A 16,212-nucleotide genomic window follows, 5' to 3' on the forward strand; every position below is an offset into this window, starting at 1 on the left:
ATTAATAATCATTAAAATATCTCTCTGAATGTTACACTATTACATATTTTATTAGTGTATTATTTTTACTGATGCAATATTGCGCAAGAAGAACTGTTGTAGTTGGTCTTCATATATACTGTAGAGCAGTGACTCCCAAAGTGCAGGTCGGGGCCCACTGGTGGCCCGTAAAGGTACTGCAGTTTGAACCATGAAATATTTCCGATTATTTTTGAGTGTTAATATTTAAACAGAACAATTAAAACAAGTGAGTTAAATAACATGTTGTTCTTCATTTATCTGACCTATTTTTATCTGGTCTTGAGTTTAAGTCTGTTCCATCGATGTGTATGACATCTACTGATCTTTACATGCACTGCTGGGTGGCATTACATGAAACACAATCCTAACACAACATCAGAGCTTATCTTATATTGCATCCACAACAAGTGCATGTGTTAAAATTCAAATTGTTATGTGTCTGTCGATGGATTATTCATTTGCACTGCACTACCTCTACCCAACCTTCACATAGATGTTTTTCTGTTTCTGAAAGAATTTAAGTTAAGTAAAAGTATGAAGCAGTATGAAATAACAATATTCAACTGAAGGTCATAATAGTACAATTCCACCGCTGTCAGTCATTTGCTTTGCACTGTGTCTTTGCCTTATATGAGTCATTAACTATCTTTTTATAGCAACAGCAGTGAGGCAAACTCCTGCTCCTGCAAACTTTTCATACATGTGATATAAAGAATTGTTCCTTGGATACAAAACATATGTCAACCCAACACCAGCTGATTCACATACGAGTATATACAATGTAGAGCTCAGAAAGCTGATTGGATTGAGACAGAAACATCTGCAGTTTGGCGCTGAAACAGGTATGGAGATTTAAAAAAGAGACTAGAGAGTATTTAAGAGGAACACAGTCTCTTTAACTGTTTCACTCCAGTTGGGCGTTTGAAGCACGCTGCCGACCCACATCCCTACCCAGCACCCCTCATGCTCCCCACTTCACCAGCCTCACTCGTTTTGCCTGTCAGTGCACATCTGTTCCGTGTTACTGCTGGAGCCTCTGCTGTCAATTCAATTAGGCTCATTCTGCACAGGTCATACTGTACAGAAACACACATGCAGGCATAGAAAAACACAGGCTATTCTGAATTACATGGCTGAATCCTGGATGTACGCTTTGAGTAATGAAAGCTTATTAAGATAATTTCATTTTAAAAGGTGCTGCAGGCGCCCTGACACAATATATCTTTCCCTGTGGTTCTTAATTAGAATAGTGACATTTTAGAGACTGATCATGCAGTCCTTACTGCAAACAAGGACTCAATAAAATGAAATGAAAGAGATGCCACAAAATGCCAATACTGCACTATTAAAAGGTTGTGGAGTCCCAGAAGATCTAGTAGACAATATTATCACATAAAGCGATGGAAGGACAATTGCGCTAGAAGGATTTAATGACCCAGCACAACGTGGTACGTGTGGAAATCTGACAGAAATGAATGCTTGAAATTCTTTTCACTCATCTCGCTAAACGCTACGAACAAATTAAAACCCATCCGCGGAAAGCAACCCAGCAAATTAATGTTTTTGTCGCGGCACTGATGTACTAAATCATCCGCCCCTCCCCTCCCCTCAAATGCAGATTGTCCCTAAATAACATGATGAAGTTTTGCTGTGCTCTGTGTTTAATTATCCACACAATCAGCAGCAGATGTTTAGTCGAAGCCGACGTGTCGACTGGTGGCACTCGTAGGTATTCAGTGAGGGAATGCACTCTGGCTGGGCTTCAAACGGCTTTCCAAGAGTGTGAACGATTCTTTCTAGATGGTATCAGAGAGTATCGTTTCATCTTGATGAGCAGTATCTGTAGTAAGTAGATTGGCAAATGGGCTGGCACCAAACTCAGATCTATGATAACAGTGTCCAATTTATAGACCACAAGAGGATCGGATGTAAGTGTGCGTCTATAAATCTATCTTGTAGGACATTTTGCCAAAGCCACATCTCATTTCTTCAAAGTCTAAAATATTTCCTAAAAGATGAATTCGTAATGTGCATCCACAGACATCCTTTTACATGCAGGTGGTTTAAATGTGACTTTCGTTCAGGTAACATCTAATACGAAACTAAATTGATATTCAGACAGCATGCCGCACAGGCCTGACACTCGCTCACACATCCAGGAGATTAAATAAAGCAGAGCCTTTATTTTCAACTCCCAGAAGTGTCCGTTTCTTCCATTCTGTTTCCACCTCATTAAATTATCCATGCCTGGCCAATCACAGAGGCTCTCGGGTGTGCGGCAAACCGAACGGGTGCGAGTTAACTGAGTGCAGCAGCTGTACGGAGGCACTACATCAGCGCCGGTGACACGCTGGGCACTCTCATCCAATCACTGCCGCCCCTGCTGCGTGCGTTCGCAACCAATCATAAAACATACCCGCTGTGTCTCTCTCAGCCAATCACCTTGAGGCCCCGCTGGGCGTTGAGTCAAACCCGACTGGCGCAAGTTGTGTTGATTTATATTAAAGTAAAAGAGCCAAATCACACAGCCTCAAAGTAATGTGTGTGTGTGTGTGTGTTGTATAACATACCTCAGTCTCTTGTAGTACTGTTTGACTTTATCCAATGAGGCAGCATTGATTTGGGCCTGGTATTCTTCCACTGACACATTGTCTCTGTAGTAGTAACCCTCCATACTCTCCAGTGCTGCAGACATTACAAACCAGAGAGTGAAAGATAAAGTTATATATTTATATATGTACATTCATCTCTGCACTCCATGCAAGTTCCCTAACCAGGCTTCCTGTACCTTGTGTGAAGAGCACAGGGTAGATTTTGATGCCCACTCCGTTTCTCAGCCGGTGAGGCAGCTGGGAGAAGTAGAAACTCTCAAGGTAGAAGCAAACCTTCAAGGTCTGACGGGTGCCCTCCACCTGGTACGACATGGGCATGTCTGCCAGAAGAGATGAGATATATTTAGAGAACTCCTTTAAGCTTAATTTCCTAAATTGAAAAAAAAAAGAGAAATGCTAGTCAAATGTAAGCTTAAAGTCTCAGTGTACATACTGGCCACCAGCGGCTCCCCTTCAAATTGCTGGAAGTAGAAGGTGACCTTCTCCAAGTCAATAAGGGCCACCTGAGTGTCCTCCAACATGGCCTGCTCATCAGTCTGACGAGAGAAAGATAGCATGCTAGTGAGATTGTAGAGGTGAAGAAAGCATTAGGATATTTTTTTGGTCAAAGAGACAGCACACAAATGACAAATTAAAGGAGAACTTCATCAATTCTACACATCAAAGTCTCTTTACAGCTCTTGGGGATTACAATTACAACTGAAAGTACACATTATGCAGAACGGCCCCTTCTAATAGCTTAATTAGAGCCAAGAAACTTAAGTTCTGGGAGAAAAAGGAGCTTCTCACAGTCAAGTAGACGCTTAATGAGTTGATCAATACCCTGCTCCTTGACAGAGATCAATTCTTGTTAAAGAATCAACATTTACTGTTCAACAAGATCGGGCTCTTACTAATGATTTAAAGTCCAAACATTAATCCCTGAGGAACACCTCAGAGAACTCGTGTTGTCTTGACCACCAAGTTGTTTTTCACTGGATCTAGCCACTCAGGATGTTTAAGGGGAGAGGGCGAAGAAAACAAAAAAGGCACCACATGTATGCAGGGGGGCACTGCATTTTGTTCAGTGGAAGTGAATCTCTGCAGCATGACAGTACTTCACCTAATGCTATTTTGTCACACATTTGACCTTAATAATATTTTGATTAACTGTGCAGCCCTAGGCTTTATTGGCACTAGTATAAGACTAGTATTACTTGGGGACCTCTAGTAATTTGTAAAACATTTGAAGAAGTTGTCTGTGGTCTTAAGCCTGTGCGAATCTGCCATGTCAATAATTTGAAATGTAAAAATTCCACCACATATTACCTCCCATATTTTACCAAACACAGAGCTCATATGATAACATTAGTTCTGTACAAATTGGCATATCAGTGATTAAGGGTTGTATTTCTTTCTTTCTTTTCAAACATCTGATTTCTGTTGTCAGACATCTGAACAAGTAAGAAATTCGATTACAGCTCATAATATGCTTAACAGCAGCCAACAGCTAGATTTTGACATTTAAAAGTAATGACGGAGAAGCTTAGGAGCAACAAAAGGTTGTCATATTCAACAAGAGCCACAAAGCATCTGTTGCTTGAAATAAATGAACTGCAAATGCGTAGTTATGGTTGGAACAAATGCAGAAAGTGAGCAAAACAACTCTATAAAGTATTAATATTGTGGCAGACACTTCACTTCTGAAAGTTGATGCTAAAAGAAGCCTTGACATCAGTATTTCTAAATCACGAGGTCCCCTGCATGTGTGACAGCGTGTATGCCCACGTCTTTGTCTGTTTTCACGTTTGCTTTAGTTTGTTTGTTTATACCTCTGATTGTGTGTACGTGCGCTTGTTTCCTTTTCAAACATGCACTCAGCATCCTCACACACACAAACAAGCACATGCGCTCGTGGCGAAAGCGAAAGCAAAAGCGCCTCGAATACATTTCGGATCGTGACGCCCCGCACTCCTCCGTCACCCCTCCCTTCCCCTTCTCTTTCTTCTTCCTTCTTTCCTTCATCCACCACATGCAGAGGGATAACCAGGGCAGTGGTGAAAGAGGATTAGGGCCTTTTTTTCCTAAAGACACATTTGAGATGGCCCGACATGTGACAGAGGAAGACCCGCTGCCCTGCCAAGTGACGTCTGCTGCGTGTGGGCAAGTTTGTCTCATACGGCGTCACATAAACACATTCAGCATACACAAAAGCCCAAACATAGACACACACATCCACAGCATCCCCAGTTTTTGTGCCTTTCATGTGGTGCCCTAAAAAGGAGCGTGCCGAGATTTCACTGGAATCACCTGCAGGTACTGAGACCCTGTTTTGTTCCGCGGGGACACTTGAAAGAGAAATGTCTTGAGAAATGAAGGGGAAAAGAGAGACAGCACTGCAGGACGAAGAGGGAAAAGCATCAATGATTTCTGGGGATCTGACGTAAGCCGCCAAAATACACTTTTAAAGCACTTCCTGTGTTGCTAATTCCCAGTGAGCAAAGACAGAAATAGAAACTAAATCGAAATACCTCACCCCAATAAAAACATGTTTTTCTGTGTGGTTGATGATGCAAAATGCAGAAAAGAAATAGATTGAAATAGGACATAAATGCTTTGGAAGAATGTATTACAGTCCTTTAGCAGCTTGAGTTCCAGTTTCTCTATCATGATTGAAAACTTTGAAATTATTTAAGAAATTCTTGGAGGGAAAGGTTAATATGGATCAAAGTGAGGTCACGGTGTGGGCGCTTGGCCTGATTTAAGCAATCCACTGTGGCTGTTCAGAGTGAACTCTCTTTTCAGATGGTCTTTTCACTGGACTGACTTAAATTTAGGTGAGAGAGAAAAGCCAAAAGACGATTCAATTTCAAGTTTTCCAAAATAAGATCAAATACTCACAAACAGCACTCAACATTATAGGTTATATTCTAGTCGTTATCACTCATGAATTGCATTTTGTTTACTCAATTTTATGTTTTTCAAGGCTGCCAGGGGTTTCAAAACCTTTCCAAAATTGTGAGATGGTGATTTGGATTAATTTGAAAAATTTAGCGTGTTTAAATCCACGTGCAGAGGTGCAGAATCAGGGTGACAGTTTAGCTTTTATGCTCCGAGACCCTGGAGGACCTGAGAGATGCTGGAAGTGTTGAAATCTTTACACATAAACTTAAAGCCTACCTAAGAATGGTTTACAGACAATATTTACTTTTACTTTATTCGCAATTTTTTATTGTATTTATATTGTATTATTTTATTACGTCAGTTATTTCATTATTTTAGGATATCATCTTATGTTGTTTTATATCCCTCTCATCAAATTTATTTGCTTTTTTAAAAATGTTGTTTTGACTTTTAAAATCTAGTTTTTTTTAATCTAGTTTTAATTTCACTCTATTACTGTCTACAGTCCATCTGTCTCGGTTTGTTAGTCTTCTGTTGTTAGTCTTTTGAACTGCCCTAACCTGTATGAAAGCTGCTTTAGAAATAATTTTGACTGATTGAATAAAAAGTTCTGATATCTAGTCTATCTGCTTATGACTGGCATTAGATAACGTGTATCAATTCCAGCAGCAAGTTTACATGACACAAATGAAAGGAGATCGACAGTAACTGTATGAGTTCATCCCTTTCAGACCTGAACTGCAGTTTGACATTTTTCCACAACATCCCCAGACAACAGCTCCAGCTCAAACAATATCCAAATGACGGGAAAAGAAGACGGGAGGTTGGCTGTGGGACAGCGGCACACCTCAGTGGTTCAGACCACATCCTTACACAGTCATTAAAGAACTATAAGTTCATCCATCGGCATGGGGGTGAGTAGACAATGTCTTAAATTGTTATTTTTGGATGAACTTATCCTTTAAGCTCAGCACATTTTAGTGATTTATTGTTTTGTGTCCACCACGCAGCCTGACAGTGGCATCTTGAATGATGATCTTAAAAATTAAACGAATAAACGATGACATCTTATTTTATTAGCGGAACAATTATGTTAAATGTTGCATCATAATGTCCTGTGTGATATATGATTGTTATTGTTTGGTATTATAGTTTTATATCAGAATGTGAGTGCTACACAGGCTGGTACACACAGATAAATATATGTATTGTTATATTTTGCCATATTTCCTCAGTTTTTAATTTCTGTATTCAGACAGCAACTCCTTTTTTTCCGAGTGTCTGTTAAAGCGGATTAACTGAGAGCTGAGGCTGGTCTGGTGCTCACCAGATTGGGGGAGAGGAGGGACTGGAAGTGGAAGAGCAGCCCAGCGCTGGCAATCTGCTCCAGCCAACGGCGGCTGGCTTCCTGGGCCTCCTGAAGGTCCTGGGGGTCCGAGCCGTCCCCGTCCTGGTCTCTGCCTACATTGTGGAACTGAGAGTGGACACATAGAAGAGATCAAAGAGTGAGCTGAGGTTAAGAATCAACCAAAAATAGATATTTTCATTATTCAATCAGATATGTGTATCGTTTACCTGGTTGAGGACGGCCAGTAGGTGCTCTGAGAAGGCACAAACAGCCGCAACTAGAGACTGACAGAACACCATATCTCGACGCAACTGGATCTCTGAGTCTGGAGGGAAAGAAAAAGGACATGAGGCTGAGAGGAAAAAAATAAGTTATGTACAAACAATAAATCAAAGTAAGAGGAAAGAGATATAAGAGAAATAAGGAGTGACAGAAACGAGCAGCAAGAGTTTGTTATGATAATTAAACTTTTCAGACTTTTTAGGTCAGACTCTATGCTGTGGCAATTTTTAAGCTTTCAATAAGGTGACGAAAAGCCGTGGCTGCTTTTTTTTAATCTGCTGGGTATTAAATATTGTATCAGGGAGGAAAAAAATGAGAGCAAATGACAGGTGTGCCCGAGTGGAAAATAATTGGCTGCCATAATGTCCTGAGAAATAGGCCCCCTGAAAAAGTTCAGCAATTCGCTGAGTTAAAAAATGAGTTCATGAACTCCTCTGAAATGAATAATGTGTCATGAGGAATGACTGCAAACTCTTTGACACTATTAACTAATCCCACCAAAACCTTAGAAAATATATATGCTTTTTTCACTTTTTCTTATTAATTTATAGTTCCTGGAGGCATGTAAGGGAACATAACACATGATTTCATCAGTGTGCTTTCTTGACATCTGAGCTTAGCAGTGCTGCAAGGTTTGATGTGGATTTTCATCCATAGTCACTCTTAGTGCTGTGGAAGAGAGGACAGTATTCACTCTGTTCCCCCCCCGATATGTGTTTTTGAGAAAGTCTCTTACTACTAAACCAGTAAGTAACAAAACCTGCCTGCTTATTAATACAACCATGTGTTTAACTGTGCCTTTTTGTAGCACTCAGCACTCGGGTTTCTAGGTCTAACTGGGATTCTTATGCTTTTGACAGTAGCCAGGCTGCTAGCAGTAGCCAACAGTAAGACCACAGGGAGGAGGGAATGTTGGAAAGTTGTCTATTTCTGCTTTAAGTTTACACTGTTCTTTCTTCTTTAAACAACTCTCTCTGTTTGAGTGTGTGTTTCTGATTTCCATTCTTTGCTTGTTCTCTTTCCCCTCTCAGTCCTGTTTACAGTTTCAACCACAGAGTGGTTCTCCAGTGCAGGACACCATGCCTTTTACAATGGTTTTATTTATTTCATAATTTTTCGTGCAAAAATGCATTAAAATTTCAGTCATGGCAATATTTTGTGTTCCTGTGTTCCTGCAGGAGGACAGTAAGACAAACCTGTGTACTGTAGTAGAACCAAGAGCAGCCGTGTCTTCACCTCTGAAAAAAAAGAAATAAAATCAGTCCAGTGAAGCAGTGAACAACCTTACAGCAACTCCCAAAGAGCTCCTCTCCCAGACTGCAGTAGTATGACCTGTGCTATAAACTTGTCCCCTTCAAGTCATAAATAGGATGATGCTGTATTACTCTTCTGCTCCATCCCAGCTCCACAGCTGTTTATCTTCACATATAAGAAAAAAATAATAAAAACCAGCCACAGGCAAAGATAATAACATAAATCCGTATTTGTTTATAGTCATATCAGAGCCGCGGGAAGCTTGGCAGGACGCTTAGCTGCATGAAAAAGCCATCATGGGGAGAGGTAGGGGGAAAAAAGTGGTGTACACAGGCCAAGCTGCACATTAATATGAACTCTGCTTATTTGTACTCTCTTAGTTGTGACCGCCAGCTCACCTTTCCCAGGAGTGTCATGTGGCTGGCCTCAGGCCCCGGCTGTTTGTATCTCAGTGTGTTTGCCCCGGGTGTGTCTGTATGTATAGTACATATGTGTCTGTATGTGTGTTCAATCTGTGTGCCAACAAACACAATACTGCACACTCCCGTTGCGGATAAATGAGGCTCAACTCCCTCTGTAGATATAAACATCTCATAGTGTGCAGCTCCTCGTTCTGAAACCTGCTAGTTTTCAGCTGCAACTCTGTAGCTCAAATTTATGTATCCCAGAATGGTTTTGGGTTAAAAGTTTAAAGTGTGCAGCGCAGTTAGCGGTCTGGGACAGCCTGTACCCACACAGCTGTAACACGGGCTATTATTGCATCCAATAAATATGATGAGGCACACTGGAGAATTGGTCAATTTAATGTACGCTACCTCCCAAGCCTGGCGTGCTTTTTCATGACATACTGCTTGTTCACATGATCCTTAAGTGCCTAACAATGTACGACAGTAATAAGTTTGAGTGTGTGTTAGCCAGTGTTGGGGGTTACTGTAATCAGATTACATGTGTCTGTAAAGCAGTAGTGTAACGCCTTGCCGTTCATTCAGTACAGTTAAAATTACTAATCAAACATTTAGGTTCAAAGTAATATGATGAGCAGTGTATCACAATACTTTCTACAGGGAGTAAATACATTAATTAATACATTGCTTTTTAAATAAACAACAACAATGTGTAATAAATTAGTTTGCGTATTCACCCAAACACTGGTGTTAAAGGTGCAATATGTGAGAATTCTGGTTTAAAACATCCACAAATCAAGTTATCAACAGAATGGAAAGAAATAACAGGTTCAACGTCATGTGTTTTGCAAAGATATCTCAGAAGTTAGCATGCTAACCAGCTAGCCACAGCCCGTTCTGTCACCTCTACGAGCTCCAGGTCTGGGCCGCTAGCTGCACAGCCTACTAGCTAACAGCAGCAACAGTTAGCGGGAATTTGCGGTTACTCTGCAGATGTGCTTCTCCCCATTTGTTTTAAAGTGACCTTTGACGGGTGGCCAATTCTTACATATTGCACCTTTAACCACGATTATGTTCAGGTGCACACTCACCCTCAACATATTTGGCGATGGTTTGCGTGAGGGTCTGAACGCTGCTGGGAAGGTTCCAGGGATCCTGCTTGACGTGGAGTCGCAACTTTTTGGTGCAGTTCACCTTGGGCTCCATCTCCTGCTGAAACTCTGAAACACACACAGACATGCACAAAGAATTGGCATAGTGGCTGTATATGAGTGTATGTGTAACTGTTAAGCAACTTTTGCATATGGAGAAAGGTCAATTATATGACAAACTGCCTTTGTCCACCTTTCGCATTATTAAACATCCCCTCCACACATGTATGTATGTATTTGCGATGTCACCTCATCTTGCTCATGGCCTCTTAAAATCAGATTTTCAATGAGCACAGAGAAAATTTAGACTTTCAGTATGAATGTGAAAACAGCCTTCTAGTGTCGAACTCTGCGGCACATACATCATTCTACACAGTCAAGCTCAAACATTCAACTGTAGGAACAAGAAGAAAACATACTGTTGACTGGAGGGGGAATTTAAATAGTGAGGAAAGAATAATAAACATCTTGATCGATTCTCTTTTCTCCCTCTTCTCCAGCTCTCTTTCTCCCTGACTCTCCAGTTAACTCTGTTCACAGATTTTTACTGGCATCATAAAATTCCCCTTACTTTGCTAAAACACTTGGAGCACATCAAACTGTTTAAAACTATAACACCCTTGAATTATTCATTAGATTGATTATTCAGTCAACAAAATATTTCAGCGAAAGATGATCATCAAAAAAAGATGACAGAAGCCAATTAATTATTACACTCTAATCATCTTTTCACTTTTCATCGTCTATTCCGCTTTACATCTCAGTTACTCTTCATGTGTCCCTCTTCACATTTGTGTCATTCTTTCATCTCCATCTCTCTGAATGAAATGATAAAAAATTATGGCCTGCAAACAAACGATATTCTTCTGTTTTATAAGCGTATCCCGCATATTCCTCGTCTTTGCAGTGGCAAAACATGAGTTTAAAGGTCTGTCAGCGTGGCGTAACCCCTCTTGAAACTAAACAGAACGGCTTGTAATAAAGTTTATTTTGCAGACAAAAGCAAAGAAGAGATCTGTGATAGAGCGGTGGCTGTTTAACAGAGGCTTCAAGGGGGGTTTGGAGTGTGTGTTTGTGTGTCTGAGGGCGACGGAGAGAGTGAGAGATCAGATGCAGGAATGCTCCACTTGTTAGATAATCCTATTTGCTCTGTTATCAACCACACACATTACTGGAGTGGAGATGGATCAGCTATGATCAAGGCCTCCACATCCCTCCTGAGGGCATTTATGCACGCACACACACATAAACACACAAAACACGGGAAGACCTATTTTCAGTTCAAGCATATCGGCGCTCACTCGAAGACAGCCTGAGATGAGAGGGGAGTCTGTGTGCCAAATGAGTCGGGGTGTGTGGAGGCTTCCCTCGTCCAAACATACAAAATAATCTGCTCTTTAGCTTTTAGTGCTGATCACACTCTATTAAAGTCACTTTCAAGATTGTAAAATAAGCAAACTTGGTTCATATCAGGGCTTTTTAAAGTCTTACGTAGCACAGTACAGACCACCACGATGCAAAACATACAGCTATAATCTGTGCAGAGTCTGGGAACCATGAAGCAACACAAGATAGAAAGAAAACAACTGTTTCTTTTGAGCGTTTCTTCTATCTAATCTTCATAAATGGGATGAGTCACCTGAACAAAACACCACAGATCGTGAAAGGGCATCGTAAGCTAGTTTATATCTGTAGTGGGAAATGATAAGGCTGCATTTAGCCCCTTCCAGCAACATTTCCTACATCTTGTGAGAGATAAAACTTAACAACAGATGAGTGTGGTTAAACACCGAGGCCAAGATGAGGTTGGGTGGCAAATAAACACATAGCAAAAATAAAATGATCAGATATTCTACAACTACAGGAGCAGCTGCAGGGTCACCCTTCCCATTGACGGGTAAGTAGCACTACAATAACCGTAAAGAGGAGATGAGTGTGCAGCAAAGTGGTGTTGTTTCAACACTATGAAGTGCTTCAGAGTGAAGGACGGAGGGATATGTGAAGGCAAAAGGAAGTGAAAGACCCTCACTTTCCTCAGAATGACTACCTGGGTGAGACAATTAAATCAGTGCAGCAGCTGATTCCTTACATTTTTGTGGAATAATGAAAATCGACATTTTCCTCTCTTTCAATTATCTTATTTCATTTGTAGTTATTCATTCATTTTTCCCGGTCTGGGACTGGAATGGGCACCAGAGCCAGAACCAGACAAGCGGGCAACGGAACCGGGCTCTGCAGCCTCTATAGACACAACAGTTAACAATGGTGTTGCTTTCCACTGCTCCACATCTCCTGGCGAGTAAATGGATGAAGTCTGATGCTTAACTTGCAGCGTTTCTTCTCAGTTATTGGTAAACAGCAGCTAATTTTGGCTATTTAACATTAGCTTTCTTACAATTCTTACAATAGCACCTTCCACTGTTATGTGTTTTTAATTTTTTTACCAAGATTACAAATTAATAAGACTAAAGTGATGGTAGAAGGAGGGGGAGGGGCTGGGCGGGTTTATTACTGGAAGAATTTGATGATTCTTCAAATTCCAATAAAATATGTTTATAAAAGAAAGACATAAGGGAGGAATGAGGCGAGGAGAAAATGGATGGGAATCTGTTTTTTTTAAGGAGCTGGAATCCACCTACAATACTCCCCCCCCCCCCCCCCCCCCCCATGTCTCTACGATCACATCTGTGCAGACATGCATTACACAACAGGAAGTTGCAGCCCCTTTGCGCAGGCGGCGGCTGCGACATTTTCAGCGTGTGCTCTGGTTTCTCTCAGTGTTGGTGCTGGTTGGGCTAGGGAGTTTCTCCAATATTATCTTTCCTCTCTCAGGCCCGCTGTGCGGCCCAGCACGGCCCAGGAAGCGGAGCTACACCATCAAACAAAACACATTCCTCACAGGAAACACCTCCACTGCTGCAGTCGAATATATTTTTGATTCACAAAGAATAACTTTGACATTTCTTGCTCAAGCTGTTTGACGGCTCGATGCACTGTGTAAACAGACCCAGAAGCACATCACAGTCCTGGTGTTTTACCTTGTAATCCTCTTCCAGGAGTGAAGCACTTGGTCTGCTCGAACGCCCGAGCCACCACTGCCCCTCTCAGCATGCTGGTGATGGAGTCCACCTGAAGGAAGCACAAAGATCAAGATGGTGCACTTACACGATACAGTTTCACACTAAGCCGGGATCAAAAGTATGAAGAGGGAAGCAAAAACTGCTGCCCAAACATAACCAACACCTGCTTCTCTCGCCCTCTCTGAAACACACACACACGCAATCCCACAGAGCCCCAATGAATACAATTTGCTATGCAGTATGTAAACAAAGCTGTGGAAACTGCGCTACAATAAAACAAATGACAGGAAGCAGCCCAAAAGTGCAGAGACAGCAAAGTGCAGTTTTTCTCCCTTTCCACTGCCGATGGAGACATCCTCAAAAAGCTTCTCCTGAATGGTGTATGCATGTGTGTTTGTGTGTGTGTGCTAAAGAGTGTGTATGTGTAATCCGATATGGTCAGCCTTTGCTTCAAAGGTCTCAGAAAGGTCATGGGTCAGATTAAGGCTGTCACGACTTTCCCTTCCTGAAGAAATACACAATATCTGTTCTCCATACACCAAAGTCTGAATGAATATTTGACCTTTAAAACATCAAGTTGAAATATGAGAATTGTTTTGTGTTTTAAAATAGTAGAATAATCACAAAGTTGTACATGTTTTTATGAGGCTATTTGCAATCCATCAAACAACACGATCAGACAACACAATGACTGAGCTTTCACCTTAATAAGATAACCCAAAAAGTCAAATGTTTTCCTTCGGGGATTAATAAAATGTAAGATTTAAAAGGATCTGCACGACAAACTGGATTTCAGCGATGTTCAGGGACAGTAAGAAGTAAGAGAATGTGTTTTTTGGTCTCTCCACTAATAAGTTATATCAATCACATCTGTACAGATGTTGAGCTGACTCACCTGACTAAAGAGATGTTCAAGAAAGCTGTGAAGTTTCTTCTGCTTTTCATGGGACAGCCACACACTGGAGGGCATCTCATCTCCTGCAGAGGCGTGGATAAAACTTGTCAGCATTAGTCCACTCAAGTACTAAACACATGCACGTTTACCTACTGCAGCAACACATCTACTGTTTGACACTTTATACAAATAGCTGCAGTGTGTGTGTATGACTGTGTGTGTGTGTGTGACAGAGACATCCTCAGACATGGAGGGAAAGCATATTTGACAGGATGCACAGCTGTGTAAGATGTTAATGACAAATCCAGCTGAGATGTGCGGCCAAACGGTTGTCTAATCCAATTAGATTCAACTTCAGGCATTTTTGTTCTCGCCTTCTCGATGATATAATCATGCAGTAACATTATAATCATGACCTGTCACTTATGAGACTATTTTGCTATATACTGGGAATTAACCAAATTACATTATTTCTATCTAACAAGTAAGTTCACCAATGTGTGTCATGTCAGTTGTGTTGCATTTGCGTACCTGAGTCCATGTCATCGCTGTGAACGTAGGAGCTGCAGTGGCTGCTGCAGATGCTGGTGAAGGAGGCGATGGAGTTTCTGTTGCTGTTACAGTCACTGAGAAGAAACAGAGAGATCAATGTTAAAGCTAGGGATGTTAATTTAGTCTAGAGGTGTTTTTTGTTGTATTTGTTTAAAAAAAATCTTGACAGCAATCGATACATCAAATGCTGCAACTTACAAAAGAAACAAAAACAGCAACTGTGGCTGTTGCAAGCCTCTACTAAGCCATTTCAATCGTCTCAATATGTTAAATATATTGCTAAAGCTATTAGTGAGTTAGTCGCACAAGAAAAGGAGAGAAAGCGCAGCCAAAACTTCCCAATACTTACAATAGCTATGTTCTTTTTTTATGTTCATTATGATAATGTTAGGTGTTTTCTTACATGTGAGTGAGGCATAAGGGTAGCTGGATATGGTTAGCAATGACAACAATGCACTGCGCTCACAGTAAACAGCCCCTGAGCCTGTTGTTCAGCAGCTAGCTAACTTTGTATCATGAAGCCCACAGGCCCTGCGCCAAAGACCAGACCCACTGCAGCAGGAACAGCCTCCTTTGGCTGCTAGCATTAGCACAAAGCACACAGGCCCTCAGCCAAGATAGCCCTTACTGTACGGTACATCTACTCACTTATCTGATTTTGGCCAGCAGCAAGCACAATATGGTCTGCCATTCTGCGGTATGATGTAATATTGTATGGTATATTACCTTTTATTGCTATATAAATAAAGATGACTATTATTGCAATGCGATACTACTGAATTTTCACAGATTTCTGTTTTCATGACACTCTCTCACTGTTATTCTTTATCTAAGATGTTGGTAGTTCTCTTAGATCTCCCCGAAGCCTCTTATGTAACATTGTCCCAGTTCAATCTTACCTATATGAGTCTCTGTTGCTGATTGTGTCATGTCCAGAGTCCTCCTGCTCATCCCCTGCCACGTTAAAACACACTTTCTTCCCGTTGCGCTCCCCCTTCTCCCCCTCGCTCTCTGCTGATATGTAGCTCTCTGGAGTCCTTGCCTCTGTCGCCGGAGGGTGGGTGATGGAGGATAAAAGGCTGACAGAGAGAAGGAGAGAAACGGTTACCAAAACAGCTGTGACATTCAACCAAAACTTGAGACAGCGGGATGAAAACAGCTTCTTTGATCAGACTAATGCAACACAGAAGGCTCTTACATTTGTCGCAGCATGGCTACATATTGAACTGTACATCCAGTATGGGCAGCATGTGCGTGTGGCTCAAACAGCTGAGCGAGAGGGCCAAACAAAACCTGTTTGTGTTCAGCTTCCGTCACAACAGCTTCAGATGCACAGGGATCCACATCATATTAATAAGCTCAAACATGGAGCAGGGTACAGCTGTGTCAACATGCTGCGACTCCAGTGCAAAGATCAGCTCTCACTGTTACCGCCGGCCTGTATTGTATCAGGCGACTATCAGAGGAGCAGGAAGAGGCCGGCCGGGATATTTTCACAGTTGCAGCAACACATGGTGGCATTTAAAGCCATATTCCAATAAATGCTAGGCTTTGACTTTTTTTGATCTCACTCCCCACGCACACACACGCTGACACGCCATGTCTGTTTACATTTCAGGCCTATTTTAATTTGTGTCCGCTTACATTTTCCATTGTGTCAGAACATCGGCCTTAAGGACATTTGGAGGCAGTGTGGAGGGGGCTGCTCGAGGCCGCTGAAGTAAACAACC

General features: G+C 41.5%; 1 protein-coding gene across 1 annotated transcript in view; it reads right to left on the reverse strand.

The window, feature by feature from the left end:
- prex2 (phosphatidylinositol-3,4,5-trisphosphate-dependent Rac exchange factor 2) overlaps nt 1-16,212 on the reverse strand; it is a 99,307-nt gene that overhangs the window by 21,543 nt on the left and 61,552 nt on the right. Inside the window, exons 26-36 of the mRNA XM_073488704.1 lie at nt 15,382-15,561; nt 14,462-14,556; nt 13,931-14,013; nt 12,994-13,084; nt 9,896-10,024; nt 8,343-8,384; nt 7,092-7,189; nt 6,844-6,990; nt 3,067-3,169; nt 2,810-2,953; nt 2,592-2,706 (exon numbers count right to left, since the gene is read on the reverse strand). Coding sequence (XP_073344805.1) covers nt 2,592-2,706; nt 2,810-2,953; nt 3,067-3,169; nt 6,844-6,990; nt 7,092-7,189; nt 8,343-8,384; nt 9,896-10,024; nt 12,994-13,084; nt 13,931-14,013; nt 14,462-14,556; nt 15,382-15,561 — 1,227 coding nt within the window. The remainder of the gene's footprint in view (nt 1-2,591; nt 2,707-2,809; nt 2,954-3,066; nt 3,170-6,843; nt 6,991-7,091; nt 7,190-8,342; nt 8,385-9,895; nt 10,025-12,993; nt 13,085-13,930; nt 14,014-14,461; nt 14,557-15,381; nt 15,562-16,212) is intronic.

The sequence above is a fragment of the Pagrus major genome, chromosome 19 (assembly GCF_040436345.1).
Source record: "Pagrus major chromosome 19, Pma_NU_1.0".
Lineage (NCBI taxonomy): Eukaryota > Metazoa > Chordata > Actinopteri > Spariformes > Sparidae > Pagrus > Pagrus major.